The sequence below is a fragment of the Macrobrachium nipponense genome, chromosome 21 (genome assembly GCF_015104395.2).
Source record: "Macrobrachium nipponense isolate FS-2020 chromosome 21, ASM1510439v2, whole genome shotgun sequence".
In the NCBI taxonomy this organism is placed as follows: domain Eukaryota; kingdom Metazoa; phylum Arthropoda; class Malacostraca; order Decapoda; family Palaemonidae; genus Macrobrachium; species Macrobrachium nipponense.
Window position 1 is genome coordinate 57,268,808 of NC_087212.1, and position 18,520 is coordinate 57,287,327.

At 44.9% G+C, this 18,520-nt stretch overlaps 1 protein-coding gene across 3 annotated transcripts in view; it reads left to right on the top strand.

Annotated features, from left to right (window-relative positions):
* The window catches only part of LOC135198047 (transmembrane protein 120 homolog), a 110,901-nt gene that overhangs the window by 65,026 nt on the left and 27,355 nt on the right, over positions 1-18,520 (top strand). For all 3 annotated transcript variants that reach the window (XM_064225434.1, XM_064225435.1, XM_064225436.1), the window contains one exon: positions 11,438-11,579. In XM_064225434.1, the coding sequence (XP_064081504.1) occupies positions 11,438-11,579 (142 nt within the window). The remainder of the gene's footprint in view (positions 1-11,437; positions 11,580-18,520) is intronic.

Consider the following 18,520-nt stretch of genomic DNA (forward strand, 5'->3'; position numbering starts at 1 on the left):
AGCTACTTCCCCCGCCTCTACTGCAACAGAGGAGATTCTACGTGCCTTCGGAGGATCCTATGCCGCCTAAACAGGTTAACCCGGAGCTAGTTAGGCTAACTCTGGGGGTGTCTCTGCAGCAGTTCCTGTCGGAGAACTTTTGGTTCTCGCAGCAAGAGGCACTTGCACTGGAATCTACCACCATGGCGGCGTTGCAGGCAGTCTCCTGGTTAGACCTGTGGTCCCTCACGGTGTCTAAGGTCGTGGCCACCTCGAGAAATATCACTCCCGAATGTGACCTGGCTTTCGGGAGACTGTGTCAGTCTGGAGGTCGAGCCATCTCTTACCTAGCCCACCAGACGGCAAACCTGTGGGCCAACCTGGTACTTCGGCGTAGGGACACAGTCCTCACCCGAGTGACCAGGGTGGCTGGGCGTGAGGCGGCACTTGGTCTTCGCAACGGACCGGTGCGGAGTTCCTCCTCTCTCTTCCCAGGAGAGATGGTGGACGCTGCGGTGGAACGACCGTCTAGTCCACCAGGCAGTCTTGAAGGCGTCTGGGCAGCCTCAAACAACTGTGGCCAAGCCCAAGAGCTTGGTTAGCGCTTCCTCTGCGGCCAAGACGATTGCATCGTCGAAGCCCAAAGGAAAGACTCTGCCTTCAACTTCTTCCAGGGGCGGTTGTCCTCAGCCCTCCTCCCAGCTCTCCTTCCCATGAGGGGGAGCGGGGAAGAAGTCGAAGAGAGGCGGGAAACGCTAGGGACGGGGTTCCCCCTCACCTGCTGCCGGAAGTGGGGGGATGCCTGGCGAGCCATTGGGCAACATGGCAGCGCTTCGGAGCGGAGACCTGGATAGTAGATGTCCTTCGGGAGGGGTATCTACTACCCTTCGAGTCTCAGCCACCCCTCACCTCCAACCCGGTCCACCTTCAGACCTACGTACCTGGAATATCAAAGGACGTAGCCCTTCGGCAGGAAGTCCAAGCCATGCTGAGTAAGGGAGCTGTGGAGATCGTCAGGGATCATTCAACGGGCTTCTACAGCCATCTTTTCATGGTGGAGAAGTCTTCTGGGGGATGGCGCCTGGTGATAGATCTCTCTCCCCTGAACTGATTCGTTCGCCAGTCTCAGTTCTCCATCAGGGAGAACGACTTCATGCTTTCAGTGGACTTGAAGGACGCGTATTTCCAGATACCTGTCCATCAATCCTCTAGGAAGTACCTCCGCTTCATCCTCAACGGGATGGTGTACCAATTCAGGGCACTTTGCTTCGGTCTCTCAACCGCCCCACAGGTGTTCACGCGAGTGTTCACTCTGGTGTCTGCTTGGGTCCACTCGGTAGGGATACGTCTTCTGAGGTATCTTGACGACTGGTTAGTCCTGGCGAGCTCCCGCTCGCAGTTGCTACAGGACAGGGATCGACTTCTCAAGTTCTGCCGCAATCTGGGGATCGTGGTGAACTTCGAGAAGTCCGATCTCGAGCCCAAGCAGAGGATGAAGTACCTGGGTATGCTGATCGACACGGTAGCAGGGCGAGTCTTCCCCGCAGACTCGCGGATCAGCAGATTCAGGGAGGCAGCCTACCAGTTCCTGTCTCGGCAAGAACAGTCAGCTCAGCAGTGGCAAGTCGTGATCGGCCACCTGTCGTCACTCAAGAAGTTAGTCCCTCACGGGCGTCTTCAGCTGCGGTCTCTCCAGTGGAGACTAAAGGAGAGTTGGTCTCAGGCAACAGACCCACCTTACTTTCCCGTGTCCCTCAGGTGAGGTAGGACCTAGCCTGGTGGCTGGAGGTGAGGTAGGACCTAGCCTGGTGGCTGGACGACAGGAACCTCTTAGGAGGTGTGCCTCTCCACACACACACACACACTCTCTCTCTCTCTCTCTCTCTCTCTCTCTCTCTCTCTCTCTCTCTCTCTCTCTCTCTCTCTCTCTCTCTCTCTTCCCACCCCGAGATGTTGCTGTTTTCGGACACTTCAACCGAGGGATGGGGCGCACACCTGGAGGAGTTGCTGGCTGCAGGAGTGTGGGATCGTCACGACAAGCACCTTCACATCAACGTCCTGGAGCTCAAGGCAGCATTCCTTGCTCTCCAAGAGTTCCAGGACCGCTTGGTGGGACACTCGGTGGTGTTGATGTGCGACAACACCACAGTAGTGGCATACGTCAACAAACGGGGGCCTAGTGTCCCTCCCGTTGTACCAGTTGATGTTGCAGGTGCACGAGTGGGCCGTGGCCCACTCGGTAGAGCTGTCAGCCTGCTACATTCCAGGCAAGAGGAATGTTGTAGCAGACAAGCTCAGCCATCGGGATCAGGTGATAGGGACCGAATGGTCCCTACACCCAGACATGGCGGAAAGGCTCTTCAACCTGTGGGGGCGTCCAGTAGTGGACCTGTTCGCCACCCGGCACAACAGAAAACTCCAGGTTTTCTTCTCGGCTGTGCCGGACCCATGGGCAGCTGCCGAGGACGCTCTTCAACACCCGTGGTACAACCTCTTCGCGTACACCTTTTCCCCCGTTCTGCCTGATTCTCAAGGTGATCAGCAGAGCGCTGGTCACCCCGAATCTCTGGATGATCCTGGTGGCTCCCAAATGGCCTCAGGCCATTTGGTACCCGGACCTGCTGGCTCTACTTTCAGAAGCACCGAGAGAGATTCCCCCTTGGCACAACCTTCTCGTCCAGCCACACGTGGAACGGCACCACCAGTCAGTCCAGTCCCTATATCTTCACGGCTGGCTGTTATCCACCATCTCTTGCGAGCGAGAGGCTTTTCTCGCCGAGCAGCAACAGAGATGGCTGGGTACGTCAGACAGTCCTCTGCAGCTGTGTACCAGGGAAAGTGGGCCGTCTTCTGTGGTTGGTGTCGTAGATGGGGTCTATCTCCTCTCGGAGCCACTCTTCAGCAGGTAGTGGATTTCCTCGTATTTTTTTGCCGAGACAAGCTCCTCTCTGTCCCCACAGTCAAAGGATACAGAGCCGCCCTGGCCCTAGTCCTGAAACTGAGGGGAGTGGATATCTCTAATTCGTTTGAGATCTCCCTGCTTATGAGGAGCTTCGAGAGGTTTTGCCCAACCAGGGAACTCAGGCCCCCGGGGTGGGACGTGACTCTCGTCCTTAGGAGTCTGACTCGGAGGGCCTTCGAGCCACTCTGAGAGTCGATCTGACCCTCAAGACCCTCTTCTTGCTGGCCCTGGCATCGGCGAAGAGAGTAGGGGAACTGCATGGTCTTTCCTTCAACGTCAAGCATTCCAGGGGATGGGGACCTGTGACGCTCGATTTCGTCCCGAACTTCGTAGCTAAGACTCAGAATCCTTCGGTCCCTGATGACCAGTTCGAGTCTTTCACAATCCCCTCCCTAATGGACTTCACCAACAACGATGCAGATGAGATGCTGCTCTGTCCTGTGAAGGCGCTATGGCACTATCTGAAGAGAACTCGGCACCTCAGGCCTGAGTGTCGACTCCTCTTCGTTAGCACCGGGGTGACCAAGAAAGAAGTATCCAAGAACACTTTCTTTCTGGCTGGGTGAGGTGATCAGGAGGGCGTACAAAGCTGATGGTAGCGACGACATCCGTATCCTTCATCCGAGAGCCCACGAAGTCAGAGGTATTGGTCCTTCCCTTGTGTTTTGCAAGAACTTCTCCGTGGCGCAGGTCTTGAAGGCAGGGGTCTTGACCAACCAGACCACCCTCACCTCCTACCTTCGGGATATAGCCCACAGGTCCTTGGATACTTTTTCCTTGGGACCTGTGGTGGCTGTTCAACAAGTTGTGTAGCTTACCCAGCACCCGAGCGGACAGAACAGCATCGCATCCTTGTGTGACTGCATGAATGGATGAGTGAATGAGAGTGCGACTGGCTTCTCCTCCCCATCTTTTTCTCCCCCTCTACCTGTGGGCAGAGGGATGCAGTCGTCACTACGCTGGAACAGGAGACCGATGCAGATGAGCTACTCAACCGAGCCCCATCCTACCCCTTTCATTAGGGATAGGAGCGATTATCCACCACTTTCCCCAACAGGGGGGGGTGGGGTGGGGGGGAAGTGGAAGCCAACAAGAGACAAACCCATGACTTCATATTGCCTCTTGCAATAGGAACAAGTTCTTGCTTGCTAGTTTTAAGAGGTACGCTTGCCTCCCTCTTATTACTTGGGTCCAGAGGTCTCACCATTGATCCTGCGGTTCATACCCCGATCATTGGACAGAGGCTAGGATCCCTCCCTCTGCTCTAACGACCAGGGAGGGAATCAAGGTGGATGAACACCAGTCTGTTTATTGACTAAGATTCCTCCCACCAAGAAGTGAGTCTTCATATTGTTAAAGGACCGATGGTTTGTATTCGTATCGGAAAAAATAACAATTTGTTGAAAATTGTATTTTTCCTAACTATACAAACCTGAGGTCCTCTACACTTAGTCCCACCTCATGCCACCCCTCACTCTGTGTTTTTCCTGGACCTAAAGCAAAGGGAATCTTCACCTCTCAGTCGCGCGGTGCGCTGACTGTCGGACAAGCAGTTAACTACTGAACTCCCTTGTTTGAAGCTTACGACCGGTTCCAGTTGCCGCAAGTTACATTCCTATTGTTAAAGGACCTCAGGTTTGTATAGTTGAGAAAAATACAATTTTTTACAAATTGTTATATTTGAAGGTTTTTTTATGAAAAATGTAATAAGAATGCAGTTTACATAGTTTTCAACACACCCAAAGCATTAAAAGTAAGGTTTTCTTAGGATTTTTGACGATGTTCCGGCTTACAACAATTTTCGGATTACAACTCGTCTCAAGAATGGAACCCCCGTCGTAACCCGGGGACTGCCTGTAATTCAAAACTAGAATCTAGCATAGCCTGGAAAGGGTAAAATAAAAGGACTATATTGTAAATGTATTTGACCATTTTAATAAAAACTGTTTATAAGTTAAACATAATACAGAATTTTATGTATGCAACTTACCAAGTAGTAGCTAGAATTTTTTAAATTCGCGGGAGCGCTAGTTTGTTTTGGTCAGGTAACCCCCCCCCCCCCCCCTCCACCCACCCACTATATCAGCAGAGTGAGGAACCAATACCGTACGAAAATCAGTTGTTTCTGCCGGCTGGTACTGTTAACACAGTTTCAGTAGTCAGCAGAATTTTTGGAATTCTTTACCGTCGCTCATTGTTGGAGTTACTTGGGGAAGTACTCTTAAAATATTGGTAGCTTTTGTTTTCGGTGATTAGCTATTTAGGAAATCAAATAGTTTTAAATATTTTTGCACCAAAATTCACCAGTTTTGAATTGGTCTACATAATGTCAGACACTAGTACATCTGGGATTAGGTATTGCAGTGAAGGCTGCAATACTAGGATCGCTAAAGCCTGTAATGATCCACATTCAGTTTGCACAGGTTGTAGGGGACAGACTTGTACGCCAGATCAAACGTGGAGAATGTATTAATTGGAATCAAAGAACTTGGAAGATCTTGACTAGTTACACAAACAAGTTAGAGAGAGATAAAGAGAGAAAAGCGGCTTTTAAAGCTAAAGCAAAAAGCTTAGTTAGTCAGGAATTGTCTAATGATTATTTGTCTCTTTCTGAACCTCCCCCACCACCTGTCATTCCCAGTCATAATCTTTGCTCTCTCACACCCGTACCCGATGCTGTGGCCAATTTAGAGGCAAGAGTAGATCAGAAATTTTCGAACATGCTCCAAGGAATGGAGAAATTTGGAGCGTCTGTGAAAACCCTAATGGATAAGGAAAGTGGTGAAGTAAGTGCAAGTGTTGTGGAGGAGGTGGCTGTTCGGCCCACTGATTCTCCTAGGCAAAGGTCCCTGTCAAACTCCCCAGAACCTGGGAGGAGGCATACTGGTAGCCCAAGGGAGGTCAGTGGGGTCTGCCCACAAGCAGTTGCCCCCTCAGGCAATTCTGTTGACAAATCCCAGATCGCAACAGAGCGCTATTGGAAAGGCGTCTCTAAAGGAGTACCGCTTTCATCTAGTGCTTCCAGCTCCGGGGAGTCATCTCCCAGGTGCCAGTGGCAATTCCATGATGAGTCCCGTCCATTGAAAAGGAGGGCTCGTAAGTTGTCTCCCTCTCCAGTCCCCTGTAAAAAGGCTAGCCCTTTCCATAAAGAACAGCCTTCATATAGTTTTTGGGACTCTCCAGAGAGATTCTCTCAGGATACGGCAGGAGAGGGACGTCGTAGTGAGAGGATCGCATCCTCTAAGTCTAAGTCATCGTCAAGAAAGTCTTTCTTTGGCAGACTTTCGGAGGTGAAGAGTACGGGGAAGAGTAAACTTCCGGAGATGTATTCAAAACCTGTCCACCAGCACCTGTCCACACCTCTAATGCTGAAGGACAGGTAAGACTCCCACCAATCTCTCTTGTAATTCACGAGACTCCTGGGATACAGGTTCAGTGTTGGGAGTATGAGAACCCACCAACTCCGGAGCGCCCATTGGCGCCACAGTTTGTCTGCTCGCCAGAGCAGCCTTTGGCGCCCGGAACTTCCGCAGCGACACTAGAGCAACCTTTGGCTCTCAAGCGTCCAAAGTTCAAGATGGAGACTGATCAGTCTGTTCATTTATCAATCCGTCAAGGGGATTGGATGATCTCCATCAATATGGAGGACGCATATTTTTTCATTCCAATACACCAAAACTCAAAAAGGTTTCTGCATTTTGTCTTCAGGAACAAAATATACCAATTCAGAGCGCTTTGTTTCGGGCTTTCGACCGCACTGCAAGTGTTCACCTGAGTGCTAGCTCCCATTGCGAAATGTTTACATCTAGTTGGGACAAGGATATCCCTTGGACGAATGGCTTCTCCAGTCACAAACCCTGACTTTAGCTTAGGAATTAGGATTCTTAATAATCAGACAAAAGTCGCAGTTACTCCCCAGTCAGGAACTATAGTCTAATTTGGGATGAGGATCAACTCAGTGAGTTTTCGGGCTTTTCCATCCCCACAAAGAATCGAGTCATGCCTACAGAAGGTAGGATGAGTCTTTTGGGCACACTATCCTTAATAGAACAGTTCGTGACACTAGGGAGACTGCATATGAGGAACCTACAGTTCCTCAGGGTGAACTGGAACAGAAATAAGTTTCTGGACTCTTTTATGTTCCGTATCACACAAGAAATAAAGGAGGACCTGCAATGGTGGAAGTTACAAGACAGACTTGCAGAAGGGAGATCCCTCCTCCCGCTGAGCCCTAACCTAGTGTTGTTTTCAGACACATCAGATTAAGGTTGGGGAGCGATTCTGGGGGAAAAGGAAGTATCAGGCATTTGGAATGCACAACAAAAACAGTGGAATATAAAGTGGAAGGAACTGACCACTATCCACTGGGGTTGCTGAAGTTCGCAACAAAGTAGTGGCGATACATTCGGACAGTATATGACAGCACTCTTGTACATAAGGACACAAGGAGGGACACACTCGTTTTCTCTTTGCGAGACAGCAGGGAGCCTGCTGTTATGGGCAAATTGGAATCATACCCCATTAACACCAAGGTTCGTTCAGGGAAAATTCAGTGTACTCGCAGACAAACTAAGCCGCATGAGGCAAGTACTTCACACGGAATGGATGATGAACCCAGTGGTATGCCTTGAATTGTGGAAACTCTGGGGGGAACCTATGATAGATCTGTTTGCTACAGCAAGAAACCATCGTCTCCCCCTTCACTGTTCACCAGCCCCAGACCCGAAAGCATGGGCGACAGATGCGATGCTTTTGGACTGGTCGAACAAGGGCTCGTATGCTTTTCCTCCATTCAAGTTTGTGAGAGAAGTCGTCAACAAATTCAGAACATATCACAATGTTTCGGTGACTCTCATTGCTCCATTCTGACCAGCGCAGGAATGGTTCCCAGATCTTTTAGACCTTTTAGTGGATTGGCCAAGGTTACTTCCTCAGAGAACAGATCTACTTAGACAACCCCACTTCAGAAGGTTCCATCAAGGACTATCCACTCTGTCCCTAACCGCTTACAGATTGTCCGACAGCTCTTACAAGCGAAGGGGTTTTCAAGACAAGCGGTGAGAGCTATCGCTCAGTGCAGAATGGAATTCTCAAGTAAAGTGTACCAGGCAAAGTGTACTGTGTTTAGAGCCTGGTGTAAAGAACATAATGTTTCGTCTTCTAAAACAACTATAACCTAAATAGCAGATTTTCTATTATATCTAAGAACAGATAGGAATCTGTCTACTGCGACTATCAAAGGTTATAAGGCAACGTTGGGATCTGTTTTCAAGCACAGAGGATTGGAAGTATCGACGAATAGAGATCTTGCAGATCTCATTAAATCCTTCGATATAGAAAAACCCAAAGGTTCGAAGCTATTATCTTGGAAACAAGTTGTAGTACTTAAGTGGCTGTCGGAAACTCTGTGTGAGCCCTTGCAAAGAGCATCGTTGAGAGATTTGTTGAGGACCCTATTCCTAGTAGCCCTGTCTACAGCGAAAAGGGTGAGTGAAGTAAATGCCATGGACAAGAGAATAGGATTTGCACAGGGTAATGCGGTTTGCGCATTAACCTTGGGGTTTTTAGCAAAAAACGAGATTTTGTCCAAACTGTGGCCTCGTTCGTTCAGTATCAAAAACCTCACGGACTTAGTAGGACCGGAAGAAGAAGAGAGGTAACTCTACCCGGTCAGCGCTCTGAAGTGTTATTTACAAAGGACAGAGAAAATTAGGGGCCCGTGCGATCGTTTATGGTGTTCGGTTAGGAATCCTGCGTGCTCGATATCTAAAAACGCCCTGGCGTTCTTCTTACATAGTGTAATTGTAGAAGCTCATTCACAAGTGAAAGTAACTGATCTTAATAAACTTAAAGTGAAAACTCATGAGGTGAGAGCAGTGGCAACCTCTCTCTCGTTTAAACACAATCTCTCTTTGGACTCGATTATACAAGCAACGTATTGGAAATGTAAATCAGTGCTCGCCTTGCATTACTTGCGTGATATTGAAACAGTCTATGAAAATTGTAGTACCTGGGTCCATTTTTAGCGATTGTTGAGTTTTAAGGGAGCCTGGAGGTACTATGGATGTACAGTGTTCCCCCCGTATTCGCGGGGATGCATACCAGACCCCCCCGTGAATAGTTAGAATCCGCGAATGTTTGGAACCCCTATAAAAGCGCTAAAAACAGCCTATTTCGTTAGTTAAAACTTAAGAAACACCACTAAACATTTTCATACTTGGTTTTTTTAATAGTTTTATCACAAAAAGTGCATTTTATGATGAAATTGATCACAAAAACCATGAATTTGTGGATATTTCTCATAGAAAAATACCGCGAATGCGCGAATTTTCCGCGAATAATGCGGGGGAACGTTCCCGAGAGAAATCCGCGAATGTGTGAGTCTGCGAATCCGGAGAACGCGAATACGGGGGGTCCACTGTACTAGGAGTACCCTTCAGTCAAGTATATAGTTGGGTATGAATATTATGGTTATGGTGAAGGTGATATGTTTTTGCTCTGGTAATATGATGTTATATGGTACTGCGCCCTGGGCAAGGGCATCCTTTGGTTGACCATGCTAGCCACGGACATTCCTTAGCTGCATGGGTCCCACTTTTTAGAGGACAAGCCATGGCTATACTGCCATGTCCGTATGAGTTAAGACGCGCGACTTTCACTGTTCAGCTCTCTTAACAGTTAAGGAACCAACAAGCATTTGCATGGATGCTAGCACTAAGTATGTGTTTTATATTTATTAAATATTAAAAGATATGTCCTTATCCATAGATCTCACCTCGTACAATGTGGGATTCAGCTATGTAACTACTTGATAAGTTACACACATGAAAATGAAATTTTTATGATTAAATAAGATTTTATGTATACAGTGGTACCTCGACATACAAAATTAATCCGTTCCGAGGTGGCCTTCGTAACCTGAGCTTTTCGTATCTTGAACTGCATTTTACATGTAAATTGCCTAATTCGTTCCAAACCCTACAAAAACACCCCAGTAAATTATATTTCCAGGCTTACAGCACATGTTCTAGGGATACGACGCCAATCCGACGGAAGAAATATGACTCCGAAAAGGCAAAATACTGTACATCTTGAGTAATATACAACTGCATGTAATGTTCAACCCCACTTTTACTGCATATATTAGGATTTTAGCCTATGTCCCTTATCAATAACCCTAGCCTATGTTAGCAGTTGCTACTGTAGCCTAGTCTATGATTCTGACATCTAAACCTAAGAAGCTAAAAGCTTAGAATATGCCAATAAAATGTATAAATAATCAGTATGTACTAATTTCAGATAATTATTAATTAATCATTAACTATAATCATTAACTATAATACACAAACAAACAAACAAAAAAAAGCTTCCAACCTTTTGTTTACGTTCAGCACTTACAAGTACCGATCGATCGCCAAGCAACTACTTTTACCTACCACACAGTAAGTAATCATAAATTTTCATTATCTCTCTTCAACTATACTGAAACTACCAAACAGTATACGTAATAAGAATTCATTTCTATTCTTTATTCTTTCTTTACCTAATGGAGATACTGAGTTACTGACAGCTATAATGAAACATATAATATTAAAACAAGAAGAATTCTAGAAGATATTTGTTGGCTTCGATGATAGCAGTCTGATTTATTTTATATTTTATATCTAATTCACAATTTGTTTTTATTAAACGTATTGCATGTACTCATTTCAAATAATTATTAAGTAACTATTAACTATAATAAACAAACAAACAAACAAAAAAAACCTTGAATTTTTCGTAGTTGAGAGTTTTTTATGTCTAGGTACCACTGTACGAATTTTTCGTAGTTGAGACTTTCGTATGTCGAGGTACCACTGTACTTACCAAGTAGTTACATGATCAAAGCCCGCCCTCCTCCCCTCACATGGATAATAGGGCATAAACAACTGATTTTCGTATGGTGTTGGTTCCTCACTCCCCCGATAGTGGGTGGGGGGTATCACCTGACCAAAACAAACTAGCGCTACCACAAATTTGAAAAATTCTAGCTGCCGATGGTTTTAGAAACTATAGCTATGTAACTACTTGGTAAGTAGTATACATAAAATCTTATATTATCATAAAAATGTCATTTTTAAGAACAAACTCAAGTTGCATGTCATGCTCTTTTAGAAATTACATGTACTATCTATGAGGCGTCACCAGTATACTGTGACTGGAAATAATGAGAAAAATCCATATTTATGAATATGAGCAAAGCTCTACTTATCAGAATACAAACATTATTAAAAGTGGGAGTAGCACTTGAAAATCCATCTTGTGAGTCAAATGCACATTGACAGTTTGGACAAGCTTAAGCAAGACTAGAGAGAGAGCATTTAAGGAAGGTTGACAAATTCATGATTATACATTGTAAGTGTGATGTAAAGCGGGCAGTTAACAAAAATGTAATGTATACTCTCTATTTAACTTCATCTTAATTTATTTAACATGACACTTCTTATTATCTTTCAGGTCAATGGATCAAGAATCAAAGGTTGGTGGCGTGCACATCATTTTATATCAACAATCCTGTCTGGAATTCTTTTGATTTGGCCCAATGGTGAGACCTACTATGCCTTTCGAAAGCAGTTCATGTTGTTCAACATGTATATCAGTAAGTCATCTTGTATTATTTACTATTTTTATACTTTTTAGGTTTTGAAATTAAAATAAGTTAATGAGTCTTCAGTTGGAGAGGATGTAGATTGTCAGTACTGGCATAATAAACTATACTCTCCATCAGCTGCTCTGACATTGAAATTTCAGTAAGCATTCTGTCATGGAAACACTGCTGATAATGATGGTCACTGATTGGGTTAATTCTGTCTATTCAGTTGTACACAAATAGACTAAATTCCTACCAAAGACTTTGAATATATATGACACACTTTAATGTGTCTTTTTGAATCACAGTGGTCCCCCCCTATTAGCAGGGGATGTGCACTAGATCCCTTGCAAATAGTTAAATATGCTGATAGTCGGAACCCCTATAAAAATGCTGAAAACAGCCTAATTTGTTTGTTAAAACCCACACAAAATCTGTATACCTGGTTTTTTAATAGTTTTATCACAAAAAGTGCATTTTATTGCAGTGTCTTACCGAACAATTATACAGCTGTAGGTTCCCTATGAATGGCAGACAATAGATTCAAAACTTCCGCTGTGGCACCGCCATCGCTGATGTAGGCGACATCATCTCCCTCCACTCGAGGGAGCTACAGGTACAACTGCCCAGGTAACACCAATTCGTTCTCTGCCAGCTTCTGGTGAACATCAGTGGTTGGTGCAGACATTTTCTTCATTTGTTAGGAAGTATATCTTACCAATATCAGTGAAGTATTCAACTTTTGAGTTTTGTGGGATTGAAGCTAGTTAGCAGAGTTTCTTTTCTGCAATTTTGTGGCTTTACCATCATGTTGGAATTTAGTCCTTCAGGAGTTAGGTTTTGTGCTGGAGGGTGCAAAACTAGGTTAGTTAAACCAATATATGATTCGCACACTTAAGTGCATTAAGTGTAGGGGTTGTGAGTGCTCTAGAGAGACTACTTGTGATGATTGCAAGGATTGGAGTGAACAACAGTGAAAAGTTTTTGTTTCTCACTCGGGGAAGGATAGGAAGAGGAAAGCGGCTCTCTCTCAGAGCTGAAAGTAAGACTAGTATAGCTTCTTCTATTGAAGCACCTACTCCTATCCCTTCTTCTTCTCCTCTTATTATGTCTCCGATCTGGAGTCCTCCTACTCCTGCACCTGTAACTCCCTTGCCAACTTCCCGGGGAGTTTCTCTTGACACCATTGCCAGCCTCAAGTCTAAATTTGTAAAGAAATTTGATGTATTAGCTAATACTGTTATGCAGTTAGGTTTATCTGTAAAGTCTTTCTTGGAAAAGACTTCTAGTGAAGTGAAAAGTGTCAGTGCAGTGCAATCTGAGGGGGTGGCTGTTTGTCCCGATAGTTCTCCTAGACAAAGGTCCCTGTCCCGCTCCCCTGCCTCGGGGAGAAGACATGCCAAGGGAGACTGTCGGGGTTTGCCCACAGACAGTCGCTTCCTCCGTCGATCCTGTGGTGCAACAGCAGGATTCGACTAAATACCATTGGAAAGCTGTATCGTTCAGCAATCAGTTATCGACAGAGTCGAGTGATTTGTCGCCGGTTAGACGTCGTAAGTGGCATGATTCTTCAGCCTCACATCCGTTGAAGAGATGTTTGACTTGAGAAGTGTTCTCTCCACCCCCTGTGAAGAGGAACAGAGAAGTAGACAACCCTCGCCTTCGACTCAATTGTGGAACGACCGATTGTGAGTCCATCGAGATCTTCAACTCATCAAGCTGTCGAAAGTTTACCTTCGACTTCGCATGCGACATACTTTGACTGGCGCAAGACCTCCGGTGTCGATCATGTCGAAGTCCACAACCCCAGTTGCTACGACTTCAACTCAAGAAGACAAGAATTTAGTTCCTCTACATCGACAATTACAGGAGCTGATGAACTACATGAAAGAAAGAAAACAACGTCCGAAGAACAATGAGTAGAATCCAGAACCCTCTCTGTCGCCTATCTCTTTGGATGATGAGGAGAACCTAGAAGGGGACTCTTATTCCTCTCTCGTGCTATTCTAAGCTTTTACGCTATATTTTGGACATGTACCCGGATTACGTACTTCGTAGCAGCCGCTCCCAGGTCGCCTGCTTCCATCTTCCTGATGAGAAGGAAGAATTTCGATCCTATTCTCCTGAAGCTCATACTTTCTAAGGCAGCTAAACGATCGCTTCGTGATGTAGAAGACTGGTTGAAGTTCAAGAGAGAGCTCGGGAAAGCAACTTTCGCCTATCCTCCGTCGAAACTGATTAAGAAGAGGTATAGGTTCTACGTAACTGGAGAAGCCCCCTCCATGCGAGTATCTGCCTCGTCCCAGGGGGACTTATCTGGCCTGGTAGATGCAAATAGGAGGTCTGTGTTTGCAGCAGCAAAAAATTTTCTTTACATTACCCGAATTGGATCATTTGGTAAAGAATATTTTCAGGATTTTGGAGATTATGAGCTTCTTGGACTGGATGATTGGAGCCCTCGCTACGAAGATAGAGGACTGTCCTACTCTTCAGTTTGTGTTCATGGCCAAGACCTACCAGTTTCGAGCTCGTTGCTTTGGACTCTTGACAGCACTGCAAGTATTTATGCAAGTGCTGACTCCCCTGGGGAAGTGGTTACACCTCCTGAGCATCAGTGTCACTCTACCTAGATGACAGGCTTCTCCGCTCCTCTTCGGAAAGTCAGTGTATAAAGGATCTCCATAGGACTTTCATTAACTCACTTGTTAGGTCTTCTTATAAACGAGGAGAAATCTCGGCTAATTCTGACTCAGAGCATTCTCCATTTGGGGATGACTCTGAACTCTCGAGTTTTTCGGGCTTTTCTATCACCAAAGAGTCCAGTCGTGCATGGAAGTAGTCCAGGACTTTGTGGACTGCAAGTCCTGTTTCGCCAACCATTGGACCAGTCTGTTAGGAACACTAGCTTCGGTGGAACAGTTCATCAAACTCAGAAGGCTGCACATGAGGTCCCTACAATTCTTCCTGAAGGCATCATGGTGCAGGAAGACTCAACCGAACTCGATAGTATTCTTGATTACAGACGAAATCAAGGAGGACTTAGCGTGGTGGCTTTCAAAACCAAGACTGGTGGAGGGTCTTTCGCTTCATCTGCTCCACCCAACCCTTCAGTTTTTTTCAGATGCATCCGACGCAGGTTGGGGAGCCCTGTTGGGGAAAACCGAAGCGTCAAGGAAATGGTCCGAAACTCAGAGCTCCCTTCATATCAGTGTGAAAGAGCTATTAGCAGTGTACCTGGGACTTCAGGCGTTCTCTCATCTCATGACGGGACAGGTGGTAGCAGTTCATGGAGACAACTCCACAGCACTTTCCTACATCAGGACAATGAACGTGTTGGTGGAAGAACTAAGTCGACGTCGCCAAGTACTGCCGTTGGAATGGACTCTCGATGCCAAGGTCTGCCTAGACCTATGGAAGCTTTGGGGAAAGCCAATGATAGACCTATTTGCAACTTCGAGGAACAACCGCCTTCCGCTGTTCTGCTCTCCAGTCCCGAACCCTCTTGCATGGCCAGTCAACGCAATTTTACTAGACTGGTCGGGCCTGGAAGTGTACGCCTTTCCCCCATTGGGCCTAATAAGGCAGGTGCTAAACAAAGTGCCATTTCATAAAAAAGTTTCACTGATACTAGTCGCTCCGTTCTTGCCAAGAAAGGAATGGTTCCCAGATCTCCCCGACCTGTTCATAGATTTCCCCAGGCTTCTTCCATTAAAGAGATGTCTACTCAAACAACCGCACTTTGCAAGATTCCACCAAGGATTATCCACTTTGGCACTGACAGGATTCAGACTGTCAGGAGTCTCATCAGAGCGAAAGGTTTTTCGAAACGAGGTGCAGAAGCTATAGCGAACTGCAGAAGAGATTCTTCTAAAAGGCTATACCAGTCTAAATGGGGAGTGTTTCGAAAATCGTGTAAACAAGCTAAAGTCTCTTCTTCTGAAACATCTGTGAATGAAATATAGCGGATTTCCTTCTATTCTTAAGGACGTTGAGCATTTAGCGCCTTCGACTATTAGGGGATACAGAGCGATGCTGGCTTCAGTTTTTAAACCCAGAGGATTAGACCTATCCACGAATAGTAATCTTTCCGATCTAATTAAATCGTTCAAGATTTCCAAATCGTCAGAGGACTTGATAGCATAGAATCTCAATATAGTACGTACTTGAACGGCTTTTGGGTCCTCCCTTTGAGCCACTACTTTCTTCGTCTATGAGGAATCTCTCCAAGAAGACGTTATTTTTAGTTGCATTAGCATCAGCTGGACAAAAAGGTGGGATTTTCTCAAGCCAAGTAACTTTGTCCTCAAGAACCTGACAGACTTGATAAGCCAGGAAGAAGAAGAAAGGCTCTTATGTCCCGTGTGGGCATTTAAGATATTACCTCTGCAGAACGGAGAAAATTAGAGGTCAGTCAAATCATTTGTGGTGCTCTGTTAAAAATCCCTCTCACCCGCTCTCAAATAATGCTATCTCCTTTTTTCTGAGAGAATTAATTGTCGAAGCACACACTCAAGCTAATGACGCAGTGTTTCCTTTACTGAGAGTGAAAGCGCATGAAGTTCGAGTGGTAGCAACTTCCCTCATTTTTCGACACAACTTGTTGCTATCCGCTATGCTGGTAAACATATATGAACAACCAAAGGAGGAGGCAGGCAGTGGATGTCTATAAGGCCTCCTTCACACCATGCAGTTTGAAACCGCGCCACTTTACCGTAAGTGACATGGTCGACTATCGTCCATGATGCAGTCGCCGCTTACAAGAAGTTGGAGAAGAGGAGGAAGGTGTTGTGCCTTGACTACCTCTGTTTGACAAGTTTTGTTAATGCAATCATAAGTACATAAATACATTATGAACTTACCATAAAAGACTAAACGCGGTAGCATGAGTGCACGGTCTTTGACCAGTTTTCACCCGATATATGCATGCGTTGCCAGATCTTGCAGATTCCTTGCTTTTCAATCTCCAATTGTTTAACCGGATCCAGCTAGGTGCTAGAAAAGGTTTGTAGCTATGAAAAATACAAATTGCCACAAAATTTTTATTCAAAAGAGCAACAAAATTCTCTCCATGCCACTATAACGGAATTGCAATACTCATACGTACTCCTATTTGCTTGTCCCTTAGCATGGTTTTCATTTCAACTAATGAGATGAGCATTCAACGTCAGTATCTTGATCCATGTTTTCATGATGAGAGTCAGTATCAAACTAGTGCTCAGTTACTGCACATAGAGTGGGAAAATAAAAACCTCATGATGTGAAGAGATGTATTGGACATGTGAGTCGACTGTCACCGCTGACGGTGCAGTGCCGCTCCAGTCCAGTGGGGTGCCGCACATGCAAAGTGGTGCCGCAGTAGTGAAATAATGTCACTGCGTGTGAAACAGTCATTAGATTTATCAGTCAAGTGTAATGTACTGCTGGTGGCAACGGTTTCAAACTGCATGGTGTGAAAGAGGCCTAACTTGACATTTGGATTGAGAGCTTCAGCCAAAACTGAACTGTTATCACTTTTTTTTACCAATGTAGCAGTCTGTACTCATATCTGATATAAAATATCTTTTATTTTGTAGGCAGTACATATTAAATATGAGTCCTTTAAAATACATTAAACAATTGTAAATATAGTAAAAGTCCCGACTTCACAAAATTTTAATAGCAACTGTTAAAAGCATTATAGAACAGACAACCTGAATAATAGGAAGCTATTACTGACTTGAGTCATTGCATGGGTTTATTATGATTCCTTAGAAGAATATATCCTGTGAATGCTACCAATGTCTAACATACATGTTTCAGTTGTCTTGTTTTTTATTTTTCATGAACTTTTTTAATAAGTAATAAAATCATTATGTTGTCACTGAAATTGTTAAAAGACACAAGTGACTTTGCCAGAACTCTGTCTTTCTTTCATACTGATCTCAGTAATAACCTACCTTATATAGTGTTTTTTTTTTAAAGTAAGTAAAAGTTACTTATGAATAAAGTAAGGCCTACGGTGCACTGGGTGGGGAGGGTATAATGTAAAAGTAAAGATATTTCTGGAGACAAATTCAGATATGTTTGTTTATCTACTGTGTCTAATTTCACTACAAACCAGGTAACAATAATGAAGGCTAATAAGTAGTAAGGAAAAGCTAGGCCTAACAGTCTTCAGCAGCTTTCAAATATAGATAATAGGAGGAAGTAAAACTTCCAGTCTAATGACTTAGGAAAGTTATTATTAGATAAATGTTACCAGACCACCAACTCTTAGAGCTGATTGAAATAATTCTTTTTTAAATGAGATGTGAAGAACTGGAGCGAGAAAGTCAAAGAAGTATGACAGCTTGGCAGGTCTAGACAGAAGAGAACAATTAAAACTGAAAAGCTCCTGTGCACCTGGAGCACAAAGAGTTCCTATAAAAGACTTTTAGTACTGACAGTTGTGTGTCACATTAGGGCAAGGCCTCGCTGGCCGAGTGGTTTTCGAGCTGGGCTGCCAATCAGGTGGTCCCAGGTTCGATTCTCGACTCGGTCAACGCGGAATCAGAGAAATTTATTTCTGGTGATAGAAGTTCATTTCTCAATATAGTGTGGTTCGGATCCCACAATAAGCTGTAGGTCCCATTGCTAGGTAACCAATTGGTTCCTAGCCACGTAAAAATATCTAATCCTTCGGGCCAGCCCTAGGAGAGCTGTTAATCAGCTCAGTGGTCTGGTAAAACTAAGATATACTTAACTTAGGGCAAGGCCATGAGAGAATACAAAATTTTTGGATAGTTATCAGCTGCGGTGACAAGTGTCAGTTGTAGTGGAGAAAAGTCGGTCATAGTGTATGGATGAGATTGGGATGATGTTTAAGGATTCTGAGCAGTGTTTTTGAATCTGATAAAGAAATTAAGAGTGGTGACCTAAAAAGTCAAAGTTTATAATGATGAACATATAGAGAGTAACGAAAGGTTTTGAGC